Genomic DNA, 14,145 nt, shown 5'->3' with positions numbered 1-14,145 from the left:
GGAACATTTCAAATGCGATTTCGGACACGCGTGATCCTGAAAATATACCTTGATAATAATTTCAATTTGAATGTACACCTTGTGTTTCTTTCTGTCATTTTCTTATATATCTATATTTTTTTCAAACGCAGAAATTCAACGCCTGGGTTTAATAATTTTTTTGCGAAATTAAATAATAATTGCGAGAAAACCGAAAAGATGCCCGAATATTTTGCACTTTTACATTTATTAATATTTCCGCAATAATTTACATTTCACTCTGATATACTTATGCTCTTAATCGCGATAATTGCATTTAAATAATACATATTTTTAAAAGCTGAATTAATATATTTTCACGATTTCTCTTTATTGAAAATATTAATCTTTGTAGGTCATACTTTTTCACTCTATTCTTATCATATATAGGTCATAAGGTCTTGTCAATTTTGGCTGTCTCAAAGCGGTTGAAAAAAAATCTACACATATTCCTCAACATTTGTAGAAGATGTTAAGATCATGTACGACAAAAGTTGAAAAATAAATTTTAAACATTTCACTTTATCGATTAGGGGGTCTTTGAGATATTCTATTATTAAAATATCTCGATAAAGTCAAAATGACCCGTATGCGACCTTTAAGGGGATTAATTGCGTGGTTGCAAGTTCTTCGTGTGGCTTTTCTCTTTATCGTACAACGTAAGCGTTTAAAGTGCATCATGATTAAAAGAGCATCGTGTCTGCGTAGGTGTATGTATATGTGCTCATTGGGTGCGAGAAGAGGCGAGAAGAGGCAGATATGAATTTAAGTCTGACTGTACCGCCGATAGATTTATCGGTGGTATGATCCACCATTCCCTTTGATCTTTCCATCGCGAGATAGCGCACAAAACTAGCGAGCTCGTCCCGTCTCCCCGACAACCTGTTCCCCAGGTGGCGGCGACAACAGTGAAAGGAATGGAAACGATTATGCCGCACACTCGTGCACGGGAGCGAGAACGGCCGGCGGTGACATCAACGGGTGCCACCTCGGTTAAGGCGTTAACCAGCGGTCGCCGATAGGGATCTCTCTCTTTCTCTCTCTCTCTCGCTCTTTTCTCCGACACCCGGCGTGCAGTCTCCTACAGTCGGATCCTATGCACCGGACCGTGAAAAACAATTAAATGGAGCAGCGGCCGAATCGCGCATTGCGCTTTTGGTTTCATTGTGCGCAATGCTATGGATGAGAAACCCCCCCCCGAGGTTTATCTCGCTCGTAAAGCGAAAACGGCGAATAAATAATATAGATACCCATTAACCTATTTTAAAAGCCTCTTGCGAGATTTCTTCGTGAAACTTTGCTCCGGAAGGAGCACTATGTGCGATCGAGAGACTCCACACTGAGAAAAATCGTTTGATTGTACCAACAAGACGTATATGATTAAAGGCATTTTGGTTAAATCAAACAAGAATTTCTAGTTATCATGATGAGACTCGATTTTTTATAACTAGAACGTTTAATAGATTTTACTATAAGAATTTGATTAGTATTTTCTGGCTGGATCTATAAAATTTCTTGTTACATTAATTTCTTTGCTTCTTAACATAACTCGTATTCAATATTTGCCACGAAATGTATATAAAGAACTAGTATAACATTAAATCCAAAGTATATTTTTTTTCTCTTACGAGCAGTAGTGCCAGAAATAGGACGCTAGCTCTCTGATTGTGTGTGTTTGAGCTGCATCTTCTTCTTGCATCACTGTTTATCAGTTTAATTTCTAACAAACTGAATTTAAAATAATTTATTCAATAATCTGGATTGAATTTATCCAATAATCTTGTTGGAATTAAACAGACTTTTGAGATTAGATGGAAAAAAATTTTAGACGATTTGATGCTGGCGAGTTTATTATTAACCAGAAAATTTGGAAAATTTAACAGGAAGAAATTAATCAGATTCATCTGGTAATTCCTACAAGACTTCTGGGTCGTCCATTTTCCAACAGACACTGGTTGAATCTACCAGAATTCTAATTAATGCAACCAGATTTTTTTCTCAGTACAGATTTCTAAATTAAGAGTCGCGGCAAGAATATTTACGCAAAAAGGAGAAATTTATAATTACACGCACCGAGAAATATGTATACGATCATTTTTATTTATATATACACATTTTACGATAATTATTGAACAATCATGTATTAATTTCTGTCGATCGAATATGATAGTTTAATAGGGTGGTTTGGAAAAAAGGCTAAAAGGAGAGAGGACATATATGATATAAAGCAACGCTCGCGGCTAAGCTTTCCCAAGCTAGATCGACTTCTAGTACCAGAGGCAACTCGACGAAGGATGTATGGTGACATATTTTCTATCTTCGAACGAGCACCGAAGCTACTAGGATAATGGGATAACGATCAGCTTTCCAACCAGAACAAATTCTACTCTCTAACGACCCTTTGTCATTGTTTGTTATACAAGATTCGATACTTGAGTGAGAGAAAATGAGTCAGGGAGGAAAGAAAAGAAAGAGGTGCGTAACCGACTTAAAGTTAAAAGGTATGTAAATTATTTTCGTGAAGATGTACTGCCGTAACGAATGACGACAACTGAAATAAGCAACGGCTAAAGACTTGAGAATGTTGTAATGCAGAAGCTAAATGAGGGACAGTAACATATTAATTAAAATTGATAAAACTTTACATTTCCTTTTTTGCGTAGTATCTGTATTATTTTAAATTATCTTTCCGTATGCGAAAAAAATCCAGCAAATATGTCCAGCTTTTCTTTAATATGACATAAGAATGTAAACTTGTGTGCATTCTATAAAATTACCAGATTAATTTTGTCAAAGTACAATATATATTGTAAGGCTTATAAAATTGCAAGAATTGTTTTGTGTAAAATTATATAAATAATTTAATTTTATGCAAATTAATTTATTTTTTATTTTTTAAATTAATCTCCTTAAACTGAATATTTTAATTAATATTTCTATAATATTTTACATATATGTTTAAATTATATTATTTCATTTTACATATAACTAAAAGTTGACTAGTCAAAGAAAATAACAAATTAGAAAAGGATTCGGGAAGATAGACGATAGGCGTTACGCATATATAGATATGCAAATCGATCGTAGTTTTGTGTCATGGATATCAACCGCCATGTTATCACGATTACGCAATGAAAGAGACGCTCAAGAGAGAATGTTATCATCCACGTCTATCGTTCTAGCATTCTCTTCTATCAGTTTGGAAAGTTATCTCCGGCACGCCCTTACGAAGGAAATTCGATATGACAGGGAAAACAAGGGAACGACACAATAGATGCGAGTCGAGACTCGGGTGGGTGGTGAAAGTTCGAAATAGTTGCTTGAAAAGCTATCGCGCCGACGATTGACACGAGGAAGATAATGCTACAGATATATACAAGAAGATTTGCATTTAATGTACGAAAAAAAAATTTCTCGTTTTAAATATCAGATATGATTGTTATATATTATTTTAAATTTTTCTTGCACTTTACAGAATGAGATACTTTAATGTTAATACAAAATACAATTAATCCGAATCGATAATGATTGGAAAAGCATCAGTCAATATCAGTTAAATGTTATCTTTTCTTAGTGTTTTGCTTCAAAGTATAAAGTTCGATACTACTCATATTTTGCTCTTGTTATGTTTTAGGTAGAGAATCGGACATTGAGATACGATAATGAAGCCAAGGTAACATAAGGCAGGTAAGATAATGTAGGAAACACGAATTTGCCTCAGTTATCTGGGAAACACGGCCGTCAATGTGGCGCAGATGAGAATAAAGTTATCGTTCGTTCGTCCGACAATACAACAAACACACGAATTCTATCGAGCACCATATATCACGGCCTTTTAGCGAATGTGCAAGCGTGCGTGCAAACGTGCATACATGAAACGATGGTCTGCGTTGAACTAGGCAAAGTGAGTGAGCAGCAACGATTGCGATAACGAAATTTATGCGGATTAATCCTGCGTTATTTTAAATAGAACGGAACAATATAGTATAAGATAAAAATGAAGAAATCTCTCTTTCGAATGTCGAACAATTATAATAAATTTATTCTTAATTTATATATTAAATTTATATTAATTTTATATATTAAATTTACTAATTTATTTTACTAATTTATTTTACTAATTTATTTTACTTTCCAAATCTCATACTGGAAGACGAATTAATACCGAATAGGTGACTTATGATTTGTTAGAAAAAATAAATGTAATGTATAATTCGATTTGCAAAACGATATGGAAAGTGACACGAATATTTTGATACTTTTCTTTTCAAGAGAGAAATATATTCCCATATGTTTCACTTTCATATTACCCTGGAGGGCACATCTAGTGCCTCGTACTTGAGCAAAATAGTATTACTTTTCCAGGTTGAAGAAACGTAACGGATATCGCTGCGACTTTGACAACGATAAATCGCGGACTCAATATCGGAGAACGTGAAAGCGACTTTACGCTGAAATCGGCGCGGTGGTTTCTCTGACAAAAAGTGAAAACGCGCGAATCCAAGTCGACAACCTCCGCACGAAATATAAAGCAAGAAGCAACGAAGTCGAACCGATCGTCGACCGGTTAATCTCGCCGGTAATTGACGGCATCTCTCGCGCGTCTCGCAGTGTCTTTTTAGATCGGCGATCATGAGGAAACGCATTCGCGAGATCGTGGTAGCGGGATCATTCATGCGTAGCGGCGTCGCACGACGATAAGAACTCCAACTTGTTATCGATTTTGTGTCTCAACTTATGGCTTAAATATTTAGCAATCTATCATGTTTATTTATATGAATCTTATTAAAAATTTTCATTTAATAATAATTACTTAACGTTAGAAATATTTAAATCAAGATAAACATTAAATTAAGATTAAAGATTATTAAACTAATTAAATATTTTACTCTCATGTAATATACGTAAGGCTTAATATATTAAAATATATTAAGTAAAAATGTTAAGCATGTGCAAATTTATTAGTCCTCAGAAAGATATGCGAATAGTGCTAATTCGTTTTACAATGCGACTATTTTATATCTCAAATTTAAATTGTTTAGCAAATTTTATTGAATATTATGGAAAAAAATTATCATAACGCAGAAATATATGTGAAATAAACAAATTCGATTCCTTTAGAAAAATCCCGAGATACGTTCGCGAAATTATCGTGGCGCAATAGCAATCGAGGCGATCTCCTCGATGAAAAGACCGTACGAGTGTCGGCAGCCTCATCGTAGAACGAGGTGTCATTTCGAGTTCTCGTGTTCGTCATCCGGCCGGAAACCGGTTCCGAGCGGCTGTCCACTCCAAGTTCATTGATTCCCAATGACGCGAGAAGGCTTCCTGCCTTGCCAGGGCTATAAAAGATTGCGCTTTCGTTTAGATCTCTTAACGCATTTTAATTTCATCTCATTGATTAATGAACCGTCGCAAATATTAAAGGAAAGGCTTATTCGCCTTTATTCATCATAGATTTATTCTCATAGATTGGCGATGATTGAAATCAAGCGTTAGAGGAATCCTTACGCTTGTGAAAATATTTGTTTTCGATATTGTTATCGAGAGAAGACGAAGAATACTACTTACTGCTGAGCATTCATTATATCGTCGCAACGACCTGGAAACCAGTCGTTTTACACCAATTGAAACAAAATAAAAACTAAATCACGGACTGTCGTTGGTCGAATCACACATGTAAAAAAACAATGATTTTTATCTAATAAAACTATAAAACTATAAAAAAAATATATAAATATATATAAGATCTTATATAAAATGTATAATAGCTTTAAATATATAATTTTTTTTGTTTTAAGATTTTCTTTGATATTTCCAATATATTGGGGATTTATTTTTCTTTAATTCACAACACACAAAATTTAATAATTATATTTTATACAAAAAAGGCAAATAAAACGTTATAAAATTTATTTATTAACATTAACAGAATGTATTATTATCGTACTGCATCTCTTTCTTTTCAAAAAGTTTCTCTCTCCCTTAAAATTATAACTAAAATCTGTTATATTTACATACATTCTTTTTCGATAAAAGAATGTTTTAATTAATTTCGTGATTCATTAATAAGATAAAAAAAAGCCTCTATCGAATATACATGTCCTAGTTAATAACCCGTACCAGTTGGTACACTTGATAGAACGTTCGTAATCGGTCGCAGCGACCGGCAGTTCGGAAATTCCGTGTCAAGGTATCGTGTAAATACTGACAGCAATAGCAAGTCATCCGCTAAAAGGATTGATAAAATCTCGCGATTGAGAATTTGCATCGTTCCGAGGAAACTCGTCGGGAATATACACATTGATAGAATGAAAAATAACTCGCAAGACGAACGTCAGCATTCCTGTGCATTGTGCGCGTATTCGCGTCACCTAGCGAAGAAGAGATATCGAGACTGTTGAACCAGGCGCGTCTATATTTCACGCTTGTCACTGAGAGACGAGTTTTAGAATCGGGGAGGAGTGCCCCGTCTGCAGCGAAAAAGCTTTGAAGTCGAAGCGAGCTAAGTACGTTCGTTCGCAATTACATATGTGGGTCGCGTCACGAAGAGACCGACCACCCACACGAGCGAGCGGAAGCCAAGAGATCGCGGTGTATCCTTTTATATATATCACCTCGTACACTTGAAAAAAAAATTATAACAACAAGAGATATCTTATAACAGTACTTGAAATAGTACTTTTGTATTATACTAATGCTACAGATATAATTGGATGTCGCCGCAAATTCTGAGGCTATATTCTTACAATTAATGCATCCCATTACGTTATCTATTTTTATGTGTGTTATACATCTGATAATTAAAAATAATTACTTGGTACCGATAAAATAATATCAATGTCACATGGCAGTACATTCATGATGTATGTTAGTTATAAATTTTAAATGCATATTATTATTTTTGCTAATGTGAAATTTTTATATAAGAATATTCATCTTTTTTTTTCTCATTAATACTTTACTATTTATACTATGTAAATTAATGTAAAAGCGTAATGTAATTAATAATGCATTTGTAAATATTAAGAGGAATGAGTATTTCTTATTATAATAATTCTTTCAATTCTTTTATTGTAAAAACTCAAGTATGCTAATATCACCATAAGCAGCATAATACAATCGTTTAATAGAAATGAGCAAAATAATAATCCTTAGACTCGCGTGGACTTGTGTAAAGAATCGAGAGTGGAAACGTATAGTGTCTCCTGCAAAAAAATAAAAAATTGCACGCGGAAGCGACGTGATCACGACGGGGCTGGGGGTTTGTTTGATGCCACGCGCGAGCACGTGGTAAAATTCGACAAAGAGTGACCATGCGTCGCGACGCGCCCATAAATGGCGCGGGCGATGGTCCATAGTCGTAACCAACCCCACCACGGTGTGCGATGGTCGAGAGCAACGAGGCTTCTCCAAAAATAGGACGACGACGACGACGACGACGTCGAGACGTCATCGTCGTCGTCGACGATGCTCTCGACGTCGCGGCGTTCGTCTCGTGGTATAAAACGCATTATAATCAATCTTCGTAATGTAATAATTTTACAGTGAGACAGTTTTCGTCGCAAATTCATCTGAAAGCCTCGCGTAAATTTGCATACTACAGAATATTAAAAAAAAAATTAATGCACTAAAAGAATCAATTCACTCTTGTCGAATTGATTCAAAATTAATCAATAATCATTTTAGTGAAATTGGATTTTAAATATTAATTTATAAAAAGAGGGGAAAAAATTGTCATTTTCGAAAGACTTTTTTATCTCCACGAAATGTACGATTTTAATTCTAAAGAGACTCGGTTCTGTCAACGATTTATATCTGAGAAAAATAAAAGAAGAGAATAAGACTGACGTAAAAAGTTAATTTTCATCTCTCAATTTTTTTATAATCACAAAATATCTCTACGTTAACAGTATTTCTTTTTTCCCTTCAATTTCTAAAATTCCTACCCATCAGTTGCTGTCATTTCTTCTATACCGTTGCATTGTATCTATAGACTCGATTTACGTCTGTACACACACGTAAATCAATTTGCGAACTGATCTATGAGTACACCTACGAAAATTCACACCGCGGTCGATATCAAAAGTGTTCGCACCTACGTGCGCCAGGCCGATCGCGCTTTTGCAAAAATCGACACGAGTTAACGCTAATGCGTGTAGCGCGCGCGATTGGAGGCAAGCCTATTTATAATCCAGCCGTACATCGTCCAAGACACACGGTAGTGCCAGAAATAACAAATCTAAAGTCGTAGGTCATGCGAATACGACGAATAAGGAGATGACGCCTACTGCGATAGCCATTAGCCGATACATTCGATTCAGATATGCGATATACGCTATAGACCCTAGATAATTATTAGAACTAAAAAAATTATAATTTTTCAATTAATTTTTGAGACAATGGCAATCAAGGTACATTTAATAAAAAAGCGAAATCTATTTGTTATCCATCAATCTATTCTGTTGTTCAAACATTCGACAACGGTTGATAACAATAAGGCTCCTATTAATTTGTAAAATCTTCAATTATAAGATGCATTTTATTGTATATAAAATGAAAGGCAACCTTAATGCAAGTGAAAACTGAATATAATTTTGTAGTGATCCAATTCGATGAAAAAAATTTCCGGTTTCGCTGATTAATCAAAGCGACATTCAGAAGAGAGACTGAATATAATCGATTCGTGTGGGAAGAGACAGTGTTTTCGCCTGCACTAAAAAATACAACACCGGAAGAGGTTGGGCGGCCAAGAAAGTTCCTGCTGTCCAGTCGGGCAATTGTGATGTCGACTAATTAAGCCACGGCCCACGCTTAATTTTTCTTTTCGTACCGCTCGCGAGCCCTCTTCCGCATCGATAACATCTTCGTCATCTTCCCACCCCCGAATCATGCGTCGCAGATTTCACTACCATATATTGGATATATGTATTGTGAAAGCATAGAAAATTAGACTACGATAGATGATTTCAGAGAGACACATGATACCAACTCGATTCACAATACAATCTCGTTTGTCAAGTCACGCGTTGAAAAGAACAACCATCATCAACCGAATGCATCTAGAAATTCAATCACACGTTACCGATTATTTATTAGTATTTCCCCATTCCTATAGTATTTTTCTTCCTGAAAATATAGATTATATACAGAATTTGTTTTTCCCAAAAAAATTATTACTTACTTAATGACAAATTTTTAAATAAATTTATAAACGATCTGCTCTCATTTAATGATTTTACTTATTTTTCCAAGTTTCTGTCCGTGACAAGATCGTTTAGAGATAATTGTACGAAGAATTTCGCTCTTTTCTCGCGTGTATGTCTGAAATTCTCTTACGTTTGTTCGACGCATCTTTCACAAACGACAATCGTCTCGGATCTCATCCGTCGTGTAATTACACCGACATTATCTATTAGCCACGGTTGTTAAACCTGCGACAATGATTCTTCTTTTCCAATCGCATGGCTCGCCTAGCGTAACCAACAAGATATCGAATGCTCCAAGATTATATATCGTGATTCGCTGCTCGGTTCCTCGTACGGAAATATCAATGTTAATCGTCACCCATCTTTATAATTCCAGCAAATAATTGATCAATTGTATTTGAGAATCAAACAGTAACTCACTTACGTAAAAGTTTGTTAGAGAGGAGAGAGAAAGAGATGAAAAATTATTTTATTTAACGAGCAGAAGAAAATGGAATAAAAATTCTCATGTATCCTCCACTGAATCAAAATTAACGTTGTGTATCTTGTATATCCAGCTACTCTCCATACAAACGTCAATTTAATATCAAAAGCGTACTCTCCACAGCACGTATTAAACAGCCGTTACGCAAAACATAAAAAAAAAATTTCAGTGCCGCTACTTTTTTTCGTTCCATTTTTACGCTGCCGCGAAACCAGTTTCGTTTATCAGAGATGCAGACTTACCACATGGCCTGAACGGACACCGGCTTGAAGATGTGCTGACGGCCGCAAACACTGACCTTGAAACCCCTGTAAAATAAGAAATCCGGAAGTGAAATCGCGATGATCTTTAGGAACCATAATGTACCGAATAATGTTATTCTTATATATAAAGTATCGTTCCATTTTATCAACGAGACAGCCAATAATTCTCTGTGTTTTATAAAATATTCTTGTTTTATAAATCGCAGAAAATTATTTAATTGAATGAAAAATAACACGATATAAGAATAAAATAATATAAATAATGAATAAAGAAATATTCTTTTTTTACTTTTTTCTTCAATGCTTGAACTTTAAGATTTATAAATTATATAAATGACATATAAATAATGTAACATTTGATTTTTGTAAGAAATCTTATACTAATTGCGTTGTGTCTATCCTCGTTTCCAAATGTCAAATTATTAGCGGCGCAAGGCGTGACTTTGGCACTAGACTTTCACTAGACTTCTTCTCAGAAAATACTCGACTGTATAAACTAATTTTCTCTGAAAGTTACTTCTACATTAATACTAATTTTCTCAATTCTAGTTTTATCGAGTTCGACTTGGGGACGAGTCAACATTCTTCTTGGTTCAATATTGAATCGATTATTTGACGGGCGGTCAAAGTCGCGAAAATTTCGCCGTTAGAACCGAGCAATCGCCGCTTCAACAAAACTGCAACGGTAACGCAATTCTCTCGGGATTACGACACGGAAAGCGGGAGAGGGGACAAGGAATGCACTCGACGCATAGCCATTAATTACGTATTATGTAAATGAGATCGCGCCGCGCGAGCATCGCGATTCGCTGCCGACAAGATTTCCGAGAAATCGTTGCCGATTCCGCGATCGTCTCTTCCAGAAAGAAAACGGTACTCGCGTTTGTCGTCACGTGTTACACGGAATCTTCGAGATATATTTTTCTTGTAAATTATTTAGATGTTACAAAGATGAAATTAGATTTAATTCAACTAGTGTAGCTTGGCACACTAATGTACATGTCGATAATTTTCGAGTTGCAAATAATCAAAAATTAACTTTGAAAAATTTAATTCATAAAAATTAAAATTATGTAGTTACATATTTTAAAATGATTCGTTTTTATCAATACACATGCGATATATTGTATTTAAATTTACTCTATAGTAACACGGTTGCAACACATTTTGTTATTTTTTAACATTTTATTATAAAACCTTGAATCTAACAAATGTCGACATTTATTTCCCATAATTTAAATACAGATATCGGGCACTATTTAAAACGTTCGATCGTGCACCGCGAAAGCAGTTAGACGCACGGGAATGCGCGTCAAAATTTGCGCTTTACGCAACCAAACTGCTCGCTAAATTGCAGTTACGTAAACGATCGAAATAAAGGAAGAAAAAATGATATCAATCGTCGCCGCGAGCGTTAAACGCGCGGTCGCCGACAGTTGCGCAAAAATGCCTCGCGGTCCGAAATTTCATGTCGCGCGCAAACAACATCCAAGATTCACGCACGGATCTCTTACCCTCTCGAGGAGGTATAAAAGGGACTGAAAAAAATGCAATCCCCCTCCGAAATTACCCGGCTCGCACCGTTATCATGCGGATCGTAAAGCGAACGCCCGCCCTCCTTCCTCCGCTTTCGGATCATAATTCGCCTCTCTTGGTCGAGATTACAGTTACAAACTCCTCTACGAACATTCCAACAGACGAATTTTACGGCCGGCCTGCTTCCTCGAGATTGCATCGATCGAAAAATTGAATCGCGTGGTGTAATCGAGAGAAAAAAATTCCTCGAAAGCTTGGCTAATTTCGATACAACAGGCTTATTCGCGCTATAATACTTTCGTAATAACATCGTGATTTAACATTTCCCGATTTTACAAGTTGTTGCGTAAAGAAATTCTACGCTTTATCCAACAAATAAGAAATATGTAGATAATAAGACTTTAAAAATTAATAAATCGATCCTTAAAAATATCACTGTAGATGAATGTGATTATTCGAAATCTCATGTTGGAAAATAAAACTAAAGAGGAAACAGTTTTTCTCGAGTCATGATGCGCAACTTGAGATCAATTTTGAAAAGGTAAAAGATGCATCGCGATAATTTAATCTGTTCGATCGATGCGCAAAACACTGACAATGAGTCAGCTGATATGATTTTACCACACATGCCGCGTGGATTCCGATAAGCTTATAAAAATCCACTTAAATTGTGCGTTACGGTAAACGAACGCAATCTTTCGCAATCATTCGTTATTATTTCGTCTAATTCCTTCTCCGATACGCGTAATTTTCCCAACACAGTCGGTTGCGCTTTACGCGTTTATCAATAAGACGCTATCGTAAAGTCGGTGAACCGTGGCCGTTACGGCATCGAACATGTTAACTAATATGTCGGCTAAATTTTCTTCATTTGTACTTCATTATACGCGGTTAAGACGGCAATGTAGGAGACGGTAAGCGGGACCGATGAAATAAGTCGAGGCTATTGCGCCGCGAGCAGCAGGCGGCGGTAGCGTTTGAAATGGAACCGATCGAGAAAGCGAGCGACGACGAAATCCGCGCGGAAAAGAACGACTCTAGCGAGTTCTCGCGACAGCCGGAGATCGAGGGGAGGAGAGGCGGAGGAAGAGCCGTAGACGAAGAAGAGAGAAACGACCGTCCGCGCCTCGAGGGTCATCGACATCGTAGGAACGCGAGCTGACCGGCGTTCGTGCTCATTTTCTTTTCCTATACCCGGAGGGTCCTTTTCTTTCTCCTTTTCCCTTCGTCACGCATCTCGGCCTGTCCGTCTCTCCTCTCGGTCCGTCCGTCCCTTTATCGTTAATTTCGCGAGAATCCGCTCGTCCGAAAGCGAACGTCAGCCAACCTCGCGCTAGTCGCCAGCCCGGTCAATGTGCTCTCGCGTGGGTGGACTTTTCGCGCCCGCGACGATCGGGAAAAGCCACGGACAAAGTGCCGGCCTCCTCTAATCGCGCGAAAAACTGCAAGCTCCGGAGACCAGGCGCGATAGAGATCGTTTTGTTGCTTCGCGACACGCCGCCGTCGATACGAAAACACGCCGTTCCACGGTCATTAACCCTTCGACTGCAACGTGCCGCTGATACAGAGTCGTTTCAACTGTTGTGTTTTAGATTACAATACCGTTATCTCGGCTCTTATACGATCGAACAGATTGTCAATAAATACAGGGATTACGTACATACTATATCCAAAAATAACGTAAAAAATTTTAAGTAAGTCATTTTGGGTAATTATATCTTTGTGCAAATTAACATTTTACGCGACGTGCTCAGAATTTTGTCAATCAAAAAATTATTTCAAATTAATTGAGAAAAATTTTAAAAATACGATGAATTAAAAATCATATAATACAATATCATATAATACTTATTTCAATTATTTTAAATTTCGTTTTATTCGTTGATAGAAAAACACACCTCCTTAAAAGTACAGAAATATATCTTCTTACAATTATATAGTTTCTCAGTTAGTTTCAGATCTATTTTAATTAACATTAATTAACTTTCTACTCTATTTTGGCCATGTTACATTTATAAAAAGCCCATCTCTCTTTTTTAAAGCGACTCGCATTGCGACGATGCATTACAGAGATGCGATAAACAATCACGCTGAATTGTACGGTTCGATTTCGCAAGTTATGTCGCGACCTTCCATCGTACAACCTTGCTACTCACCTGTCAAGTACCTTGCTCCCCAACACGCGTGTTGCCTTACGGTACGGCGCTCCATTTCCCTACGCCCGAGAGAGCGGTGGCGACCTTCGCGTTTAATCTTTACGAAGGAGGTGTTGTATATTATCTCGATAAATTGCAATGAAAACGCGATTGATTACGAGAAACAAAGAGAACGAGAGGGATTTTACATGTTTGCACAAAATACAAATTCTCGCTCTTTTATCCGAATCATATTAAAATTCCAAAGGAACAATACTTTTCGAATAGACTTTGGAATTTACGGACTGTATATTAACCAAAAATACATAAATTACGTATACTTTGAGACGCCATTTTTACAGACACACAAAGATAGATATCGATTGAATCAAGCGGCACAATAATCTAATATAAAAAAAATGTAATTATTATATTATAATGAAATTTTTCCCCTACTTGTTCGAGCCAAACTTTAAAACTTTGAAAACGGGAGAAAGGAG

General features: G+C 36.4%; 1 protein-coding gene across 4 annotated transcripts in view; it reads right to left on the bottom strand.

Moving 5' to 3' along the window:
* LOC105256121 (protein phosphatase Slingshot homolog) overlaps positions 1–14,145 on the bottom strand; it is a 99,173-nt gene that overhangs the window by 15,422 nt on the left and 69,606 nt on the right. For all 4 annotated transcript variants that reach the window (XM_011265800.3, XM_011265799.3, XM_011265801.3 and 1 more), the window contains one exon: positions 9,954–10,019. In XM_011265800.3, the coding sequence (XP_011264102.2) occupies positions 9,954–10,019 (66 nt within the window). The remainder of the gene's footprint in view (positions 1–9,953; positions 10,020–14,145) is intronic.

The sequence above is a fragment of the Camponotus floridanus genome, unplaced genomic scaffold (assembly GCF_003227725.1).
Source record: "Camponotus floridanus strain SB8 unplaced genomic scaffold, Cflo_v7.5 scaffold19, whole genome shotgun sequence".
NCBI lineage: Eukaryota > Metazoa > Arthropoda > Insecta > Hymenoptera > Formicidae > Camponotus > Camponotus floridanus.
Note: the sequence above shows the minus strand (reverse complement) of the source record. Positions and strands in the feature narration are given on the sequence as shown.